The 22,989-nt window shown below is 38.5% G+C and overlaps 1 protein-coding gene and 2 non-coding genes across 3 annotated transcripts in view; 1 reads left to right on the forward strand and 2 right to left on the reverse strand.

Annotated features, from left to right (window-relative positions):
- Positions 1–8,998: 8,998 nt before the first annotated feature.
- Positions 8,999–9,072, reverse strand: Trnas-cga. The gene has a single exon. It is a non-coding gene; the product is annotated as a tRNA-Ser (tRNA).
- Positions 9,073–9,482: 410 nt separating this feature from the next.
- Trnas-cga lies at positions 9,483–9,556 on the forward strand. The gene has a single exon. It is a non-coding gene; the product is annotated as a tRNA-Ser (tRNA).
- A 7,696-nt stretch (positions 9,557–17,252) lies between these two features.
- LOC124776706 (F-box/LRR-repeat protein 15) overlaps positions 17,253–22,989 on the reverse strand; it is a 34,697-nt gene continuing 28,960 nt past the window's right edge. Inside the window, exon 5 of the mRNA XM_047251817.1 lies at positions 17,253–18,506. Coding sequence (XP_047107773.1) covers positions 18,350–18,506 — 157 coding nt within the window. The 3' untranslated portion in view covers positions 17,253–18,349. The remainder of the gene's footprint in view (positions 18,507–22,989) is intronic.

A 22,989-nucleotide genomic window follows, 5' to 3' on the forward strand; every position in this document is an offset into this window, starting at 1 on the left:
CCAAATGAAAAATGTCAAGTTATCACAGTTGTACAGCATGAAATTTCATGTTACAAAGGCATCTAGTTTTTCAGTTTTAGTTGAAAGTCAAAGTAATTTAATTTTTTGAAGTCAAAATGAACTCTAGATAAAAGAAAAAAAGTCAGTTACTTTGTCACATGCAGTGATTTCTGCACAAAGGCCACAGTCATTTCTATCTTCACTATTGGCTTATTCAGTATATACGTGTACAAAAGATTTGGATCAACACTTATTCTCAACACTCTTAGTGCAATTGGATTCGCAGGTCCAATAATGGAAGCTTCCCTGTTTGAGACGTCCTCGACTGCACGACCTGAACATCCTTACATAACCAGTGAAGGATTCGTCCAGCTCATCTCTGATAACACCGATTTCAACATCTACACGATTGACGGGATGATTACTTTCCATTCCATGGGAGGAATCACGGTAATCTCTCACTACACGAAACACTGATCAAGAAAGAAGAAGTTCAGTTTCTGAATTCTTATTTACCCGTGCGATGCTTTGCAGAGTGGAAAAAAGTCTTCTGAAAGATCACGTCGTTTAAAGACACCACATTCATCATCAGATATCATTTTTGATGAAGATACAAATGCTACAGTCACACAAGAAGAGTTTTTCACAAATAAGAGCAACTAGAACCACTCGGTTTTTAAGATTACGAGAAAATTTGGGGATGGAGCTATTCTAAGTGCTACAGGCAGAAGAAGATGCCAGTTCATTAATGGTGGGAACAACTATTTCCCAAGTTGCTGAGTCTGTGGCAATTATAAGCAAGGACACTGGCACGCTTGTTCTCCTAACAGGCTGAGGAACAACTACAACAACCTGTATTTCCATAAGCTGGAAAGAAGGAAATCATCATAAATGTGTTACTCCAGTAATTCTTTCAATTTTGATCCTGCATTTGCCCTTTTCAGCCATGCCTTCACAGGATGTGAGACAACATCCTATTCTTTTGGCTAAGGAAAGAAAATTACTAAACCTTATGGAGCAAAAGCCACACACTGCAGTGCAAGCTGCTGAATTTTTTTAAACTCTCAATCTATCAAGACTTAACAGGACAGGTACGACAGCTGATGTTAGCACTGTATGGGAATTCCAACTGCATGACTTTGGATAAGCTCAAGTATGAGCGTTTTGTAAGTCTGTCCTGAGGAAATCTTTCAAACATGATAGGCTACCACCAACATTGGATCCAGTAAGGTGGCACTCATTGCAATCCACCATCAACTGCTGGGGAAGAAAATTGATCCATCCCAGTGGGGCTGGAAGAAAAACATACGAGGTTTGTTTCCCATGACAATGACGAAACATGTGGCACTACACTCACTACTGAAGGTTTCCTGTGCATGCAAAACAATGTGCACAGCAGTATGTGGCTGTCGCAAATCTGGACTGAACTGCTCCTCAAAGTGCAAACACTGTTGTGGCTTATCTTGCGAGAACACCCCAGACACTGTGCCCAACAAGGATGTGAAGAGAGAGAAAATAAGTTCCAAAATGGGGAAGTTCGTGAAGGTGCCGCAATGGATCCTGAAGATCGGGTGCTGGACCCAAACCTCCCGCAGTCTCCCAGACAACCTCGATGGAATTGAAATTTGATAAAATGTTAATCTCTAATATTTAAATTGTTTTTTTAATGTTGTCACGTTCTTTCATTTGTACAAATTTTTGTATTACTCACACATAACCAACTTTTATCCAAGTTGGTAAAAATGAACGAATTTTTGACAACTGACTGTGGCCAAACGGCTGCACCGATTTTGATATTTAAATGGGTCATTCGATGCAAAATTTAATGCTCTTTCATTTTGTTAAGGGTAACATTTTCAGTAGGGTCTATAGTTTTCGAGTAATAGGCGAAAACCTAAAAAACGTACCAAAATTTCTTGGTTTTTTGGCCACAAAAAGTTGCCTCGAGGGTTTTGGTGGTCAAAGACTTGGATTCAACATACTCTCAACTCCATACACAAGACAAAGTAAAATCTTCTGCCTTATTTTTTGCAAGCTACAAGTACCCCATTACTGGACTGTGTTCGAAAGAGTACGAGACAGATGAAGAGGGCCAAGTCAGTAGTGTAGTAGGGCTGTAAAACACTACGCAGGCCATCTACGGCAGCCAATAAAAAAATGTGGTACACTGTAGCCCGCATACTGCACGGCTGCGACAGCCATCTGGCTCCACACTTCCAGTTGTGAGCAGATTTTCTCATGGAGAACTTCCATGGCTGCCTTCAGTGTTCATGCACTTGTCCAAGCAGCCAGACCTTCCTTGCATCCTGAAACAAATATGACGACTCTCAACAGCTTGTAGGACTTCAGGTAATTTCCAGCTGTGCTGGGACATACAATATTTCTTCAAATTTATAGGCATGTGTGTCTGGCACATTATTTTGTAAAACACAGCATGCATTTATTATTATGTTGTTGTTATTGTAGCCTTCAGTCCAGAGACTGGGGCAGCTCTCCGTGCTACTCTATCCTGTGCAAGCTTCTTCATCTCTGAATAACTACTGCAACATACATCCTTCTGAATCTGCTTAGTGTATTCATCTTTTGGTCTGCCTCTACTATTTTTACCCTCCAAAATGCCCTTCAATACTAAATTGGTGATCCCTTGATGCCTCAGAACATGTCCTACCAACCAATCCCTTCTTTTAGTCAGGTTGTGCCACAATTTCCTCTTCTCCCCAATTCTATTCAGTACCTCCTCTTTACTTACATGATCTATCCAGCTAATCTTCACCATTCTTCTGTAGCACCATATTTCGAAAGCTTCTATTCTCTTCTTGTCTAAACTAGTTACCATCCATGTTTCACTTCCATACATGGCAACACTCCACACAAATACTTTCAGAAAAGACTTCCTGACATTTAAATCTAGACCCAACATTAACAAATTTCTCTTCTTCAGAAACGTCTTCCTTGCCATAGCCACTCTACATTTTATATCCTCTCTACTTCGACCATCATCATTTATTTTGCTCCCCAAATACCAAAACTCCTCTACTACTGTAAGTGTCTTATTTCCTAATCTAATTCCCTCAGCATCACCTGATTTAATTTGACTACATTCCACATCCTCATTTTCCTTTGATGATGTTCATGTTCCTCTTTTCAAGACACTGTCCATTCCATTGCTGTCTCTGCAATTGCAAATTCATCTCAAACATCCACTGGGCAACGAAAAATTCTCTGTCCAAGATAACCTGTTTTTAAAGGTTCTTAAAACTCCTTCCTCCATAAGGACACAGTACATTTTCAGATGTACCAACTGCATTGTTTCCAACAACCAGTGCTCCTTTGTTTGATATGGGGCTTTTCTCCTGATTTGAGAATTTTTACTAACCAGATCTTAAAGCAAACCTCATAACATAATAATAAATGAGTCAGTTCAAAGAAAACTTGAGTCTCATTTCAAATAGGTACCCAACTCTCACAATTATAGTCAGTTGTGACTTCAATCTACCCTTGATATGCAAGAAAAATTATGGCAGGCAAAAAACGTCACCCAAAATTGTACTAAATGCTTTCTCAGAAAATTATTTTGAACAATTAGTTCATGAGCCCACTCGAAGCATAAATGGCTGCGAAAGCATGCTTGACCTCTTAGCAACAAATACTCTTGGGCAAATAGGGAATGTCATGCCGAATACTGGGATGAGGGACCACAAGGCAGTTGCTGCTAGGCCGGATACCTTAATACCTACAACCATCAAAAAGAAACACGAAGTACATTTCTTTAAAAAAAAAGAAGCTGATAAAAATGCTCTTAATGCCTTTTTAAGAGACAGTCTTCACACCTTCCGATCTGATCACATATACATAGAAAAATGTGGAACGATTTCAAAAAGGCAAGTGCTCTACCAACTGAGCTACCCAAGCACGACTCACATCCCGTCCTCACAGCTTTACTTCTGCCAGTTGGGTGGCTCAGTTGGTAGAGCACTTGCTCGCGAAAGGCAAAGGTCCTGAGTTCAAGTCTCGGTCCTGCACACAGTTTTAATCTGCCAGGAAGTTTCATATCAGTGCACACTCCGCTGCAGGGTGAAAATCTCATTCTGGATTTCAAAAAGATTGTATCGACGGCAGTTGAGAGATATATGCCACATAAAATAATAAGTGATGGTACTGATCCCCCATGGTACACAAACGGGTCAAGATCACTGTTGCAGAAGCAACAAAGAAAGCACGCAAAATTTAAATGAACACAAAATCCACAAGATTGGCAAAGTCTTGCAGAAGTTTGAAATATAGAGCACACTTCAATGTGAGATGATTTTAATAATTTTCACAACAAAACTCTATCATGGAATCTGGCAGAAAACCCAAAGAGATTCTGGTCATACATAAAGCACACCAGTGGCAAGACACAATCAATACCTCCACTGCACAATAACAACAGTGAAGTCACTGATGACAGTGCCACTGAAGCAGAGTTATTAAACACAGTTTTCCAAAACACTTTCATCAAAGAAGACAAAGTAAATATTCCTGAATTCCAATCAAGAACAACTGCCAAGATGAGAAACATAGAAGTAGATATCCTTGGTGTAGCAAAGCAGCTTAAATCACTTAATAAAGGCAAGGCCTCAGGTCCAGATTGTATACCGGTCAGGTTCCTTTCAGAGTAAACTGATACAATAGCTCCTTATTTAGCAATTACATAAAACTGCTCACTCACAGAAAGTTCCGTACATAAAGACTGAAAATTGCTCAAGTCACACCAACACCAAGAAAGGGAAATAGGAGTAATCTGCTGAATTACGGGCCCATATCACTAACGTCGATTTGCAGTAGGGTTTCAGAACATGTACTGTGTTTGAGCATTATGAATTACCTCCAAGAAAATTATTTATTGACACAGTCACCACGGATTCAAAAAACATCGTTCTTGTGAAACACAACTAGCTCTTTATACTCGTGAAATAATGAGTGCTATTGACAGGGGATATCAAATTAATTCCATATTTTTAGATTTCCAGAAGGCTTTCGACACCGTTCCTCTCAAGCATCTTCAAAGCAAACTGTGTGCCTATGGAACATTGCCTCAATTGTGCAACTGGATTCGTGATTTCTTGTCAGAAAGGTCAGAGTTCATAGTAACAGACAGAAAGTCATAGAGTAAAACAGAGGTTCCCCAAGGAAGCGTTATATGCCCTCTATTGTTCCTGATCTATATTAATGACATAGGAGACAATCAGAGTAGCCCTATTAGACTGTTTACAGATGATGCTGTCATTTACCATCTTGTAAAGTCATCAGATGACCAAAGTGAATTGCAAAATGATTTAGATATCCGTATGACACAAATGTGACAACTGACCCTAAAAAAAAAGGTGTGAAGTTATTCACATGGGTACTAAAAAAACCACTAAATTTCAATTATGTGGTAAGTCACACAAATCGTAAGGCTGTAAATTCAGCTAAATACTTAGGGATTACAATTACAAATAACTTAAATTGGAACAATCACATAGATAATGTCGTGGGTAGAGCAAACCAAAGACTGTGATTCATTGGCAGGACACTTAGGAGGTGCAAAAGGTCTAATAGAGAGACTGCTTACACCACACTTGACCACCCTCTTCTGGAGTATTAGTGTGCAGTGTGGGATCCACATCAGGTGGGACTGACGGATGACACTGGAAAAGTTCAAAGATGGGCGGCTCGTTTTCTACTATCGCGAAATAGGGGAGATAGTGCCACAGACATGATATGTGAATTGGAGTGGCAATCATTAAAACAAAGGTGTTTCTCATTGCGACGGGATCTTCTCATAAAACTTCAGTCACCAGTTTTCTCCTCCGGTTGCGAAAATATTCTATTGGCACCCACCAAAGCTCGCACAAAAAATTTAAGTACTAGTTTTTCCCGCACACCGTTCGAGAGTGGAACGGTAGAGACAATTTGAAGATGGTTCAATGAACCCTCTGCCAATCACTTCATTGTGAATAGCACAGTAATCACATAGATGTAGACAAGGATATCTATGATAGATTCTATGGATACTTCAATGGCATCCTGTCAGCATTTTCCGAGCACCTTTAACGTGCAAATGTATTTGATGGATGTGTATGCCATGTTTATTCTGCATCAGTATCTGTGGCACACCAAATCTAATTTATTTGTGCATTCCAACATGCCTTGTCTACAGCAGTGTAATAATACATTCTACATTTTAACCAGACATGACTTCAAATAGTGCACAGCGTATCGAGGAAAGCTTATTGTATGGTGACACAAGCAACTTTACACCTTGTCAATACGTCGCTTGTAAAGTGCACCGATTTGCGCATTAAGGAAAATGGACACCCGTTTAAACACTTTACTTACATGAACATTCCAAAACATCCATCTTGACGCAGCAAATTATATGCCTCATGCTGCATGTGCCTCTAAAACTATGAACGTTGATAGCTTCTTAGCCAAAAATGATAGAAATGTGACTTACAATCATATGTACATAATTGGTTTAAATAAAGGTATATTCAATAATTAAAGAGATTGATGTAAGGAAAAAATTTGCTACTACTCAACATAATCTCCACAAACTTTAATACAGTTGTACTAACAAACTAGTTTTTTCTTATACCTGGTGAAAATAAGTTTGTCTTGTTGTTTGAACCACTTTTCCAGGAATTCTTTGCCCTCCTTATTGTTGCTGAACTTTTTTCCACATAACACCTCCTTGAGTGGACCAAACAAATGAAAATGTGGCTGGGCCTAATCTGGACTACACAGAGAATGAGGCAGTATCCCCCAACCCATTTTTTCAGTGGTTTCTCGAGTCAGCTGGGCTGTGTAAAGGCAAGCACTGCTGAGTAGTAGTATCATGCTTTTTCTGTAAGATCCATGACGTTTTTCTCTACTAGTTTTACTTTGTTCATCAGAGTGTCTGAGTAGAAGGCACTGTTTATCATATGCTGATTTCCAAATAATCACAAAAGAAAATATCTTGGGCATCTGAAATGACTGTCAGCATGCCTTGCATTCTTAATTTATTTCATACATGTGAGCTGGTGTCCTTCATTCCTTGCTTTTTCTTTTGGACTCTGGCATAAAGTGGTCAACCCAAGTTCCACCACATGATAAAATCTGTTACATGAAAGGATCACCTTCCGATTCATAGCGTTCTTTCAAGTACATACTTTGAGTCTTGTTTCCACGTGTAGTTGCTTTAACTTTGAGACCCACCTTTTTTTTTTTTTTTTTTTTGCTGTACTTTAGCTCATTAACGATAATGTTATGAAGTGCATATTGGTCCACAAATGATGTCGTCAGTGTGGATTTCAAGCAGTTGATGCTCCAATCCAACGGTCAGGAAGCTGCTCATCATTAACTGAGTTTCAACAATTTTTCAACTGTTTTATCCACTAATAAAAATTTCTATAGTTCCAACAACTTTTACCATAACCATCCACGAAAAGATTTTAGCTGGCTTTTCACCCCTTTCACTTTCAAGCAGACACACCATCATTAAATGCAATACTGGGGTGTCAACCGAAAGACACAGTACAAAACTTCTCCTCCAAACTATTTTACTTCTACATCAATTTCTCTCTTTAATTATCAATTGTCCTTCTGCATCAACTACACGATACAAAAATGAAGTTTGATTTAAAAAGTTTTATCTTATTGCTGTAACACTCTGGAAAATAACTAAACACTGAAGTTCATAATTCTGCAGAAAGAATAACATTTCTTACATTTACCTATTTAAATAAATATCCCTTTTACTTTTTATTTTGTAAGTTACAGAGGAAACACCTTATCTGAAACACACTGTTCGTTTTACTGCCATTTTATTACTAGGTATACAAAAATCATGTCTGCTTCCAATACATCACTCCTCAATTGGCTCTGTCACCGATTTCTACTACACAAATGTACACACATATCAGATTTCTAGTTTGCCAATAGCACTAGATTTTCAGTTGTTGTTGTTGTTGTTGTTGTGGTCTTCAGTCCTGAGACTGGTTTGATGCAACTCTCCATGCTACTCTATCCTGTGCAAGGTTCTTCATCTCCCAGTACTTACTGCAACCTACATCCTACTGAATCTGTTTAGTGTATTCATCTCTTGGTCTCCCTCTACGATTTTTACACTCCACACTGCCCTCCAATACTAAATTGGTGATCCCCTGACGCCTCAGAATATGCCCTACCAACCGATCCCTTCTTCTAGTCAAGTTGTGCCACAAATTTCTCTTCTCCCCAATTCTATTCAATACCTCCTCATTAGTTACGAGATCTACCCATCCAATCTTCAGCATTCTTTTGTAGCACCACATTTTGAAAACTTCTATTCTCTTCTTGTCCAAACTATTTATCGTCCACGTTTCACTTCCCTATATGGCTACATTCCATACAAATACTTTCAGAAACGACTTCCTCACATTTAAATCTATAGTCGATGTCAGCAAATTTCTCTTCTTCAGAAACACTTTCCTTGCCATTGCCAGTATACATTTTATATCCTCTTTACTTTGACCATCGTTAGTTATTTTGCTCCCCAAATAGCAAAACTCCTTTACTACTTTAAGCGTCTCATTTCCTAATCTAATTCCTGCAGGATCACCCGATTTAATTTGACTACATTCCATTACCCTCATTTTGCTTTTGTTGATGTTCATCTTATATCATCCGTTCAAGACACTGTCCATTCCGTTCAGCTGCTCTTCCAGGCCCTTTGCTGTCTCTCACAGAATTACAATGTCATCGGCGAACCTCAAAGTTTTTATTTCTTCTCCACGGATTTTAATTCCTACTCCAAATTTTTCTTTAGTTTCCTTTACTGCTTGCTCAATATACAGAATGAATAACATCGGGGAGAGGCCACAACCCTGTCTCACTCCCTTCCCAACCACTGCTTCCCTTTCATGCCCCTCGACTCTTATAACTGCCATCTGGTTTCTGTACGATTTGTAAATAGCCTTTTGCTCGAAACTTCCTGGCAGATTAAAACTGTGTGCCCGACCGAGACTCGAACTCGGGACCTTTGCCTTTCGTGGGCAAGTGCTCTACCAACTGAGCTACCGAGCACGACTCATGACCGGTACTCACAGCTTTACTTCTACCAGTACCTCGTCTCCTACCTTCCAAACTTTACAGAAGCTCTCCTGCGAACCTTGCAGAACTAGCACTCCTGAAAGAAAGGATATTGCGGAGACATGGCTTAGACACAGCCTGGGGGATGTTTCCAGAATGAGATTTTCACTCTGCAGCGGAGTGTGTGCTGATATGAAACTTCGTGGCAGATTAAAACTGTGTGCCCGACCGAGACTCGGACTCAGGACCTTTGCCTTTCGTGGGCAAGTGCTCTACCAACTGAGCTACCGAGCACGACTCACGCCCGGTACTCACAGCTTTATTTCTGCCAGTACCTCGTCTCCTACCTTCCAAACTTTACAGAAGCTCTCCTGCGAACCTTGCAGAGTACTGGGCGTGAGTCGTGCTCGGTAGCTCAGTTGGTAGAGCACTTGCCCGCGAAAGGCAAAGGTCCCGAGTTCGAGTCTCGGTCGGGCACACAGTTTTAATCTGCCAGGAAGTTTTATCAGCGCACACTCCGCTGCAGAGTGAAAATCTCATTCTGGAGCCTTTTGCTCCCTGTATTTTACCCCTGTCACCTTCAGATTTTGTAAGAGATAATTACAGTTAACATTATCAAAAGCTTTCACTAAGCCTGCAAATGCTAGAAACGTAGGTTTTCCAATATTTCTACGGAATCCAAACTGATCTTCCCCGAGGTCGGCTTCTACCAGTTTTTTGATTCATCTGTAAAGAATTCACGTTAGGATTTTGCAGCCATGGCTTATTAAACTGATAGTTCGATAATTTTCACATCTGTCAACACCTGCTTTCTTTGGGATTGGAATTATTATATTCTTCTTGAAGTCTGAGGGTATTTCGCCTGTCTCATACATCTTGCTCAGCAGATGGTAGAGTTTTGTCAGGACTGGCTCTCCCAAGGCTGTCAGTAGTTCTAATGGAATGTTGTCTACTCCTGGGGCCTTGTTTCAACTTAGGTCTTTCAGTGCTCTGTCAAATTCTTCATGCAGTATCATATCTCCTATTTCATCCTCATCTACATTCTCTTCCATTTCTATAATACTGTCGTCAAGAACATCGCCCTTGAATAGACCCTCTATATACGCCTTCCACCTTTCCGCTTTCCCTTCTTTGCTTAGAACTGGGTTTCCATATGAGCTCTTTATATTTATGCAAGTGGTTCTCTTTTCTCCAAACTCTTTAATTTTCCTATAGGCCGTGGTTCTCTTTTCTCCAAATTCTTTAATTTTCCTGTAGGCAGTATTTATCTTACCCGTAGTGTGATAAGTCTCTACATCCTTACATTTGTCCTCTAGCCATCCCTCCTTAGCCATTTTGCACTTCCCGTCGATCGCATTTTTGAGATGTTTGTATTCCTTTTTGCCTGCTTCATTTACTGCATTTTTATATTTTCTCCTTTCATCAATAAAATTCAATATCTCTTCTGTTATCCAAGGATTTCTATTAGCCCTCGTCTTTTTACCTACTTGATCCTCTGTTATCTTCATTATTTCGTCTCTCAAAGCTACCCACTCTCCTTCTACTGTATTTCTTTCCCCCATTCTTGTCTATCGTTCCCTAATGCTCTCCCTGAAGCTCCTACAACCTCTGGTTTAGTCAGTTTATCCAGGTCCCATCTCCTTAAATTACCACCTTTTTGCAGTTTCTTCAGTTTTAATCTACAGTTCACAACCAACACATTGTGGTCAGAGTCCACATCTGCCCCTGGAAATGTCTTACAATTTAAAACCTGGTTCCTGAATCTCTGTCTTACCATTATATAATCTATCTGATACCTTTTAGTATCTCCAGGGTTCTTCCATGTATACAACCTTCTTTTATGATTCTTGAACCAAGTGTTAGATATGATTAAGTTATGGTCTGTGCTAAATTCTACCAGCCGGCTTCCTCTTTCATTTCTTACCCCCAATCCATATTCACCTACTGTGTGTCCTTCTCTCCCTTTTCCTACTATCAAATTCCAGTCACCCATGACTATTAAATTTTTGTCTCCCTTTACTATCTGAATAATTTCTTTTTTCTCATCATACATTTCATCCATCTCTTCGTCATCAGCGGAGCTAGTTGGCATATAAACTTGTACTACTGTGGTAGGCGTGGGCTTCGTATCTATCTTGGCCACAATAATGCGTTTGCTATGCTGTTTGTAGTAGCTTACCGACATTCCTATTTTCCTATTCATTATTAAACCTACTCCTGCATTATCCCTATTTGAGTTTTCGTTTATAACTCTGTATTCACCTGACCAAAAGTCTTGTTCCTCCCGCCACGAACTTCGCTAATTCCTACTACATCTAACTTTAACCTATCCATTTCCCTTTTTAAATTTTCTAACCTACCTGCCCAATTAGGGTATCTGACATTCCACGCTCCGATCCGTAGAACGTCAGTTTTCTTTCTCCCGATAACAATGTCCTCCTGAGTAGTCCCTGCCTGGAGATCCGAATGAGGGACTATTTTACCTCTGGAATATTTCACCCAAGAGGATGCCGTCATCATTTAACCATACAGTAAAGCTGAATGCCCTCGGGAAAAATTATGACTGTAGTTTCCCCTTGCTTTCAGCTGTTCGCAGTACCAGCACAGCAAGGCCGTTTTGGTTAGTGTTACAAGGCCAGATCAGTCAATCATCTAGACTGTTGCCCCTGCAACTACTGGAAAGGCTGCAGCCCCTCTTCAGGAACCACACGATTTTTAGTTATGAAACCCTATACTCTAAAACTTGTACTAACATAAATTTTTAGTTGAAGGGATAGGAAACTCAATTAACACTAAGTTGCACAGACCCCTCAACAAGCATGCTCCCGGGTAGATCTAAGACATTATCACAGAGTTGAGTTTTTCGTGTCCTTGATAGCATTTTATAGATTAGAGAGCCTTGTATGGTTTCAATACATAGCTACAAAACAACACTGATAATGACTTGAGTTTCTACTCTTCTTCAGTTCCTTCAAGGAGATGCAACGCTTTTCCTTGTAATTAGGCACTCACTAAATGTGCCTATATCTCAGACTAAGCTTTGCATACCATAAAACATTGCAAGCTGCAATGGAGGAATTATCAAAATAAAACATATGAGACTATTCACAGATCACAGGAAGAAAATGAAGTTTCGCTATTGAAAATATTGTAAACAGTAGCACCCCGTGCCATTAAAACACTGAGATTAATGGACATTTAAACTGTTTTATCATCTACATATTACTCACCTCAGTGCCAACAACCTACACCTCAGAAATTTTTTTAAAAAAATAAACATGTGTAACATGGGAAACCAGATTATGTTCATACAAATCATAATGTATTTATGATGGAAAAAACTAGTCTTTTAGTAATATTACAAACTGTCCACTTTCATATTGTCCAAAATTATTTTGTAGGAGTACTACTTTGAGTGTGTGTGTGTGTGTGTGTGTGTGTGTGTGTGTGTGTGTGTGTGTGTGTGTGTGTGTGTGTGTGTAAAACTAGAACTCTGTTTTAGTTCTTTACATAATCACCAATCAATTTAATCATTTATCGTATCTCCTTACGAGCTGGCTAATTTCCTCTGCATAAAATTTTACCCCGAGATTGCAGCCAGCCCATGACAGCATCTTTATGCTCTTTGTCAGACTCAAGTTGCTGGGAGCTGACCAAGTTTTTGAGGTGTACGAAGAAACAGAAATTGACTGGAGCCACAACTGGGCTATATTCTGAATGTTCATACACACCCCACTTTAAGAGACAATTCTCATATTTAAAGGGGCATGTGGTTGGGTACAGTCATGCAAAAACATGGCACTGGTAATCAACAGGCTGTCATCATTTGTTTTGAATAGCTCTTCTGCTATCTTAACTTCTCACAGTAGACTTTTGAATCTGACTGTCCGATTATTTTTCATAAAATTCATTTAATGAGATTCCTTTAGCATCTTAAAAAATGGTGGCGACTTGTGGCTTGCAGGAATTTGACTTTTTTGTGTGAGGCAGTCTCACCACCCCAATGACTGCTTTTTGTCTCCATGATGGCATAGGAAACACATCTTATCACTAGTCATGTTTCTATTCATTAGGATGAGGAGAAGATTAGTGTTTAATGCCTGTTGACATTGAGGTCATTAGAGACGGAGCACAAGCTCAGATTAGTGAAAGATGGAGAAGGAAAACTTGGATTACGAAAGGATGGAGAAGGAAAGCAGCCATGCCCTTATGAAGGAACCAATCCAGCATTTGCCTTAAGCAATTCAGGGAAATCACAGAAAACCTAAATTCGGATGGCCAGACACAGGTTTGAACAGTCGTCCTCTCAAATGTGAGTCCTATGTGCTAACCACTGTGCTTCCCCTCTCAGTGGTTACGTTCAATAATCTTCCCCTTCTGTATCACAATGAAAATAGAAGTCCAGACAAGTTATCATCCACTGAGGTTTTTGGTTCTCAGAAAGGAGTTTTGGAAGTGGCACAGAAATCCCAGTACCATAATTTTTTTGTCACAGTCTCACATAAACCACTTTAAGTATCAGTGGAAAGCTGTCCAACACTTGAGATAATGTGAAATGTTCGATTCCTGGAATTTTTCATCACTTTTCTATACCAGTTGTTGTTCCTAGATGTGTAGCACAAAAATTACCAAACACTGATAATCTTTCCATATGTTAGGTCTTCTGGATTGAACAGGACTCACCTTAACAAGTGCATACAACAGCCCTATCAGTTGTACCTATCAGCTGACAGTCAGTATGTGACCTATCATATGGGCAGCCTATCAGTTGCTTCTACAAGTGTTTGGAAATTTCCGTGCTACACATCTAGGAAAATAAAATCTGTTTATCGACTTTAAAAAATTCTGCTGTAGGTTTTGCAGATTAGCTAGACTAGCAAATCCTTGCACAAGTTTGCAAACCTGTAACATTTTCTGCAGTGTGACTGTTTTGTGGAATACCAGAAGCAACCTGAACTTAAGTTTTCTTCGCCTCTCTCTTCCCACCAAAGTATTTTCTTCTTCTCATATCCTCCCCACAATTTAATTAATTCTCTTGAAAGATGAGAACAGTAATCGGTTAACGCCATAAGTGTGTGACAACTGCAACCACCCTTCCCTGCAAGACAAACAATGCCAATGAGCATTAAAGATGCACAGGCCATGTCTGCCACTATCACAAACATTCATCTTTGCATTCTCCTGACACTTAAAACACACCCACACAGCATCACATTCAGTTCATACACAGCATAAATTTTGCAATGAATGACGACAGATTTGAGACTTTGTGCCATAATTAACTATATTGCATAAAGAACTTCACATTTAGTGGTTTTAACAATTGCAATGCTCACTTTGAAGTTACACTATTGGAGAATGAAAAATAATAGTTTCCTCATTATCCCATCTCTGAGCACAGTGACTTACTACATGAGTCAGGGTAGTAACTGTTTTGTTCCCCTGCTATTTCCCATTCCACATGAAAGTGGAGGTTAATTTCAAGATGCTCCTCATATCTAAATAGATTAGAGTCTTTAAGTAAAAGAATTAATTTATGTATAAACTTAAAAAAATATTTAATTTACTCAGTTTAAAGATATTACAAGTACCACTCAACCAGCACAGAAGAGAAAGTTAAGGGTAGAGAGGTAGGGTTTTGTAGATGATGGTTGCAAAATTATAAATTAAGTACGACATTCTTTATCTTGGGAACACAACACAGATTGCTATATTTATTAAAAAATTTATTTACAGTTTTATATTACTACTTCCAAATTTAGCAATCGGTCATCTTCAGATGTCACAGTTCTAACGAACTCTCAAATCTTGACTGGCCTAGGTAGGTGATAGGAATATAGAAGAGGTGAATGAAACACGGTATGGGGAACATATTTTCAAGGCCTTCACACACTAACACTATCCTCCCTTCATTACCCAGAAAAATATTTTCTCTGCCTCATCCCCATAGCTATCAAACACTTCTCCCACACACATACTAACTAGCCACGGAGTAGCGGCCTATTCATCACAACCCCACACCTCGTCCATGTTTCTTCTTACCACTACGACCAAGACTGCTGTTCAACCCAGTTGGACTAGTGTGTGTGTGTGGGGGGGGGGGGGGGGCAGAGGACACACACACATGCACACAAGTGTGCACATGCATGTGCATGCCTGCTACGCTTGGTTGGTCAATCAGGTATGGTTAATTGGTTAATGCTGTTTGTAGATGACGCTGGAGGTTGTCGTCCAATGATGTCCCATTTTGTGCTCAGCTGTAGATCTGGTGATCAAGCAGGCCAAGCAACATGTCGACATATAGTAGAGCATGTTGGGTTGCAACAACAGTTGTATAGGGGAGAGCATTATCTTGTTGGGAAACACCCCCTGGAATGCTGTTCATGAATGGCAAATCACTTGGCTGATGTACAAATTTACAGTCCAGATGCATGCGATAACCACAAGAGTGCAAAAGAAATCCTACTCCAGACCAAAACTCCACGTATAGGTCCAGTGTGTCTAGCACAAGCACAGGTTGCTTGCAGGTTCTCAACTGCCCTCTTAACCAACACATGGACATCACGGGCTCCAAGGCAGAACCAGCTTTCATCAGGGAACACAACATGCCTCCACCCACTCCTTCAATGAGGACATCACTTAAGTCGCAAATGTTGGTGGTTTGGGGTCAGTGAAGTGTACACTACAGGGCACCTGGCTCTGAGCTGTCCTTGTGGCTCTGAGTTGCCCTTGAAGTAACCAATTTGTAAAACTTTGACGCGACACTGTGGTGCCAACTTCTGCTCAAACTGAAGCTACAAATGTAGTACAATGAGATACAGCCATACTCTGAACACTATCATGCTATGTGACCACCCAGAGACCAGTCTCCTTGCAACCGTACATTCTTGTGACCACTACTGCCAGCCAACATGCACAGTGGCTACATTCCTGCCACATTTTTCTGCAATAACACAGAAGGAACATCCAGCTTTTCATGGCTCCATTACATGACTTCGTTCAAACTCAGTGAGGTACTGATGATGGTGTCTGTCACCTTAAGAGCATTCTTGACCAACATCTACACCCCACATCCAATCCCAAAGGTAACTGACGTTCACGGCAGTTACAGCATGTATTTAAGGGGGGTAGGATGTGAAACGGGCAAACTTGGAGTGGGAAAGGCACCACAGAACACTTTAATTTCCACTGTCTATACTTTTACAAATAAATTCATAAAACTTTGTAAGCATGACCAGGAAGGATTCAGGATTCACACCCATAGCAGTGGAAGTTCAATAACATAACAAATCAATATTCTTTTTACATGCGATATTTCATCATTTTTTCATCACTTTTCTTCTTACTGTGTTCTAGCGTTTGACGACCCTGCTATTAGACAGGTGGTCATAATGTTTTCCCTCATTAGTATGTGTTACATTGAGAATGGACCTTAAAAATCAAGCCAGTGAAAGTTTTATTGGTATACTTGTGACAGAACTTGGTAAACTAGACCAATTACTATGGTAACAAATAAATCTAATTTAAATTATCATAAGTGGATTTTTGGCAACAGGATCACTATATCACTTTTCTCCTTTATAGCTACGTAAAAAAAAAACACACACCCTCGTTTTACTATGCTTTGAACTTGCATGAAGTAATCCACAGAATAAAATGTACATTCTGAGGACAATGAATGCTTCAGTTCATTTACTGCCTGTAATATTAATTTCAGTTAAATTCAAACTAGCTGAGTTTTCTTGTCCATGAAGTATCTTGTGCTTGTCTTAACTTCAGACCACTATTTCCTACTTACCTTACGGTTGATTTATTGTACTCTTTGGTGCTTACTAAAAGACTGTCATTATTCTGTTCATGGGAACAGATATTTTATTAACACAACTAAGCAGCCTGAGGACCACTTCAATAGCATTCAGATCTATTCTTATACTGTAACCACAAAAAATACTTATACTATCTCGAAGGTTATTATTGACAACTGTCACTACTTGGCAGCTCTCAAAACAATTGCTTGGTGACACCTTAGCTGGCAGCACATCACCACAGAGTATGTTTACAAACAAGCTTATAAGCTGTTAATGTGTCTGTAACAAAAATGTGGAACCATGTATGATTTATCAAGTCTCTATGCACTATCCATATGGTACTAAATAATAAAATGATAATCTGAATAAAAACTTCAATTATATATTTATTTCTTCTGCTGCACATCATTCTTATTGTCTTTGACTTTACAGATATGGCAAAACAGATAAACCATTCTTTCGACAGCATGAGAAACTACATACTGTATGGACAGTCTACATTTTTCAAGAGCCATTTATATTTAAATTAAGCTGTCAGAACCAAAACTGAAATCCATGGTAACTCATATGGCATCATGGTCATGCATGAAAACCAATCTACATTTCCAGTATCATCCACAGTTCTCAAGACAATACTCTATGTACTACTGCGGCATTATGCTATTTTATATTCCTCTGATTCTGCTTTCTACACTAATGGATCATCACAATTGCTTGACAGGATAATCAATATGGAAAAAAAAATACATGACCTCTTACTTGAATCTATCACTAGCTAGTAACAGCTTGCTAGCAGTGCACTTTATGTGTAACTGTAGCTATAAATGAATCAGAATAGTCTGCTACTCCAATTTGTGCAAACTAATGGCAGTTACACACAAGATTATTTCAGTCACAATCACAGCCTAAAAACAAAAGACACAAATAAATCATCATGTAATACTAACATCTTGAATCGGATTTACAATGAAAAAGAAAAGTGTAATCTTACAAGAAATGTGGTAATATTTTTTGTGCAGTCATTGCCATGGACTAAACAGCTAACTGTGTACTCTATTGCTATGAAAAACCATTTCAGATCTCATATTAAATACATTTTTATTTCAGAAAGCAGCAATGGCTTCTTTCCATCAGCAATAAAGCAGCTTGCTGTCTTCATGTCATATTACTTTATGATATTGAAATGAAGTATAAATAAACCTGCATCATGTGGAAGTTACTTTCCGATAGTTTGTCTTTCTTATTGATGAAACACACAGGAACTAATTCCTTGCAGTTACAACTCTTAGGTTACAGATTTGATCATTTCACACAATGATCATGAGGCAAACAGGCATCTCTCAAAAGTCAATGTAATACATTTTCCTGGGAGCTATAGCATTGAGCAACACTAATATAAATTAATAACCTTTCACAGAGTACTCATTTGAAGTCATTATTTCACATCTTAGAAGCCGGGTAAGTTACACCTGTAAATTGAGACTTCTTATTGGAACAATTTGATACCTGGGCCTATCAATAAACATCCTGGTACGTAGATTACCTAAACTCCTTTCACTGACAGAACGGCAATCGTTGACAAGGAGGGATTCCAAGTTACGGCAGTATTCACCAACTACTCTGAAAAGTACCAAAGAGGTGATTAAACAACATAACAAATTAACAGAAGAAATATAATTTATGAAGTGTTTATAACCATGTATCCATTAATATTGCTATGTAATACTACTCTTCCTTACTACTATCAAATAATCATTACTCGTATTATATACTAACTGTCCAAACACAGATACAGTATCTGTTAATTTGCTTAATTACAAATCATAAAAATACTTTTTTAATACAAGTGAACTTTCATTTTCAAGATGCTTCAGGATAACTGCTAAAGATTTATGATAATTTTTTAAATTCATGTTAAATTTATTTATGGCAGCTTGTGATGTTATCATCATACATGAAAAGAGGGCCTGTTACCACTCATCTGATATATGAAACTTTTCTGTCTGATTATTCTCAAGTAGTCTTTCAAAGGATTCATTATACCAGAATGTTCATTCTCTGCATTAGTATGCTATTCCCAGTATATCATTTAATTTCATGTATCAAGAGAGTTAGGACCTGTTTTCTGTTAAAATGAAAGGTGAATTCAGAGTTTATGAAATGTTTATGTGTTTCTCCCCTTAGCGAACAAAATTGCCAACCTTTCTGGACCTGGCACACACAACTGCATGGGTGTAGTTTATTTGCATTGAAGCATCATATCGTTGCAATATGTCGTAGAGCCCTTAGGTAAACAATTGTGCAGGAATTGCTGCTTTGTATATAACCCAAAACATACTGATATCTTGCTACAGACCCAAGAAACTGTGTCTTAAACTTCAGAAATTTTCAAGATGGCTGACTGGGAGCATCTGCATCAAGGAAAGTTTAATTGTGTATTACTTACCACATTTGAAAAAAATGAGTTCCAGAATCGAAATGTCTACACAAGTAATTAAAACTGAATCTGCGAAATCATTTTAAATATTTTCATAGCTATGATTACTGTAACTTCCATACGCACAATTATGCACGTTGGGACTGTTTCTGGTGTGTGTGCTCATTCCAGTCAATGTCTATGGTTACTATTTGGAGCAGATTACAGAATAGGTATGTCATATTACCATTATCTTTACACAGTATTGTCACAATAGGGTAGTTTTTTATTTTTTATTTTTAGGACTTACTAATGAGGAAATTGTAGCTTTGTTAGACGAACCCAAAGTAGAAGAGTTGGTGGGTTTCCGACAGGTGACTGGATAAGTGCTAACTATTTCACCTTCTAGTGAAAACTATGTAAGTGGATCTGATGAACAGCCATCAAACAAAGCATATAAACCAAGAAATACACCACGTGATGATAAGAAGTTCCAGGGTATCAGCACTTGCCTATTGTTGATGATGTGCATTCCTCTCAATGCTACAAGCAAAATATTTGCTAGACGAAAACTAGAAGAACATGTGAAGCATAATATTACCTTGTTTGTCAAAAACCATAATGTATTAAATTTACAATCCTTAGGCTTTTAAGATAAACACACGAGAAAGTCTCCAAACCAAAACATTTTTAAAAAAGTGACAATTACATAGAAACAAAGCAAAATTTCGAAAATTTTCTGCCAGGAATACGTATATTAGGAGGTCAAAGTTCACAAAGCTGCTTATGATATGTCAGCATACTAATCACTTGCCCATTGCTGCTTCCAGTTAGTTAAATAGTTGGTTATATGTTTTGCAGATTGCATGTACATCATACACTATCATGAGCAGCATGGCATTGAGGAAAGTAATTATCATATTCAATGAGTATAAGATGACCGTGAATAAAAGACAAACCCCTTTTTTAAAGACGCTCATTGAGAAAATTTAATTTTTACTTTGTTTCACTGAAATAAAGTATCTGCCTAAAGAAGTTAACATTACACCTATTCTAAACTTATGCCATTTACTGATAGTCTACAATTTTACAATACAAAAAGAAATAAAATAAACAAAAAGAAATGATTTGCATTCACTTTTATTTTCATTTTCTTCTTTGCTACTATCTAAGCCAGTTTTCTCTGGTACTACTATTTTTAATCATCATCATCATTATTATTATTATTATCACTGGTATCATTATCTGAGATCACAGTTTCATGAAACGCGAGAAAAGAGCCTTCGTATTCCTATATACACACGGCAAAGAAATTTATGATCTTGGTTGTCAGAAATATTTGGCCATTTCTTCCGAAGCGATGTTCAAGGTTGTCGTTACGTGGGACCTGAGAACACAGTTGTTTTTCTGAATACATAGCAGATTTCACATCTATACTGATGAGAATGTAACAACATTTTCGTCCATCTTTTGCTTCCAAACACATTGTTTGCTTGCTGCTCTCGCACTGATGGCATAGAACCAGCACCCCCCTCATACCTTGCAGTGAACATCAACTAGTCATCAACATGCCACTACACCAATGGCCCCCATCTACTCTTTAACCGCCTTCTGTAGAAATGTACACTATTACTGAGTATTTGTCCAATTTTAAAGTCAGTTCAAGTCTGACTACAAATGAAAAGGCAGTTAACTCAGACAAAAAATTAAGTTGTGATCTATCTTTCTTCACTAGTATCAAACTGTGTAAGTTTTTTTCTTTTACTAATGTGTACTATATTTTGTTAAAATCAATGTAACATTTTGCTGAGGGGATGTAATTAATAAGTATTATAATTTTTCCAACATCTTTCTAGAATCAATGCAGAAAAACAATTAACAATTACAATCCAATAAAGCAATTAACAAATAGAAAAAGAACAACATCTATGCAGCTGAAGGAGGTTAGAGTAGACCCTAACCTTCTTGATGCACCGTTATGGTGCTCATTCTCTCAATATCTTTGGCCTGCATGCCAATGTTGAGGCCTGCGCTGCTCATCTTATCCATTTACCTCCAATCTTCACCCTAAAAGCAGCTGTGGAAAGCAATGTCAAAATGACTTATGACTCAATATGACAGATGCCTTACTGGTTCAGTCTTCTTTCACTCTTTTTGTCTTATTATTATTGTCACTATGCCATTTCACAGCAAAAGTGCACTGAAGTGATCTCACTAGGACATCACCCATGATACAATTTCTTTTAGTTAAACGTCAATAAATGATGCAATGGAGGTAAAAGCTTTCAAGAGATACGAAAACAAACAGCACTGATGTTCTAAATTTCATGTCTTTGGTGCAACGTAGTGGTAAAGAATGAGGGTTATGAAAGTGAACGAAGTAGGTTCGCAAACTGTCTATATGTACTTTTTTTCAGTTTTAATGTTTTTAACACATTCTGGGACTTTCTGATGAATGTAATACAAGTATGTTCTGCAATATTCAACATTATTTACATATAACACCACCCCCTCTTAGGAACGAGTTTCTTTGATTTTGTTGCTTAAGGTTGATTAGAAAACTAAGGATAAAACTGCTGTGAGTGAAAAGACCAGCTTGTCCCAAATATTTGGCCATTTTTTTCAAAAATTTTACGATTTCCAAGGCTGTTGTTAGGGAAGGACCTAAGAGTATAGCTCCAATTGCTCCGAATGAAACAAACAGCAATTATATTTAAATATTCCTTGTTTGTCACAAATATTTTGCTGTTTCTTTCTGAACATGTCACAATTTTCAAGGATGTGGTTGGGCAGGAACATAAGGCTACGGCCTGAACGTATCATCGCAGGAGTGGACAGACTGCTCAATGATGTCAGAATGCGAGTGAACACTGCAGTGCCCTGAGTAGCAGTTCTTTGTTCAGGGATGAGAAGCAGTGTTCTGCAGAGATCAAACTATGGAGTCTGATGCATTGCTAACTGATTTGATACTGGAAGAAAATACATTTCTGAACACTGATTAATTCAGTCTAAGGAATACAATGTTGTTGTTGTTGTCTTCAGTCCTGAGACTGGTTTGATGCAGCTCTCCATGCTACTCTATCCCATGCAGGCTTCTTCATCTCCCAGTACCTACTGCAGTCTACATCCTTCTGAATCTGCTTAGTGTATTCATCTCTTGGTCTCCCGCTACGATTTTTACCCTACACGCTGCCCATCAATGCTAAATTGGTGATCCGTTGATGCCTCAGAACATGTCCTACCAACCAGTCCCTTCTTCCTGTCAAGTTGTGCCACAAACTCCTCTTCTCCACAGTTATATTCAATACCTCCTCATTAGTTATGTGATCTACCCATCTAATCTTCAGCATTCTTCTGTAGTACCACATTTCGAAAGCTTCTATTCTCTTCTTGTCCAAACTATTTATCATCCATGTTTCACTTCCATACATGGCTACACTCCATACAAATACTTTCAGAAACTACTTCCTGAAACTTACATCTATACTTGATGTTAACAAATTTCTCTTCTTCAGAAACGCTTACCTTGCCACTGCCAGTATACATTTGATATCCTCACTACTTCGACCATCATCAGTTATTTTGCTCCCCAAATAGCAAAACTCCTTAACTACTTTAAGTGGCTCATTTCCTAATCTAATTCCCTCAGCATTACCAGACTTAATTCGACTACATTCCATTATTCTC

The sequence above is a fragment of the Schistocerca piceifrons genome, chromosome 2 (genome assembly GCF_021461385.2).
Source record: "Schistocerca piceifrons isolate TAMUIC-IGC-003096 chromosome 2, iqSchPice1.1, whole genome shotgun sequence".
Classification (NCBI taxonomy): domain Eukaryota; kingdom Metazoa; phylum Arthropoda; class Insecta; order Orthoptera; family Acrididae; genus Schistocerca; species Schistocerca piceifrons.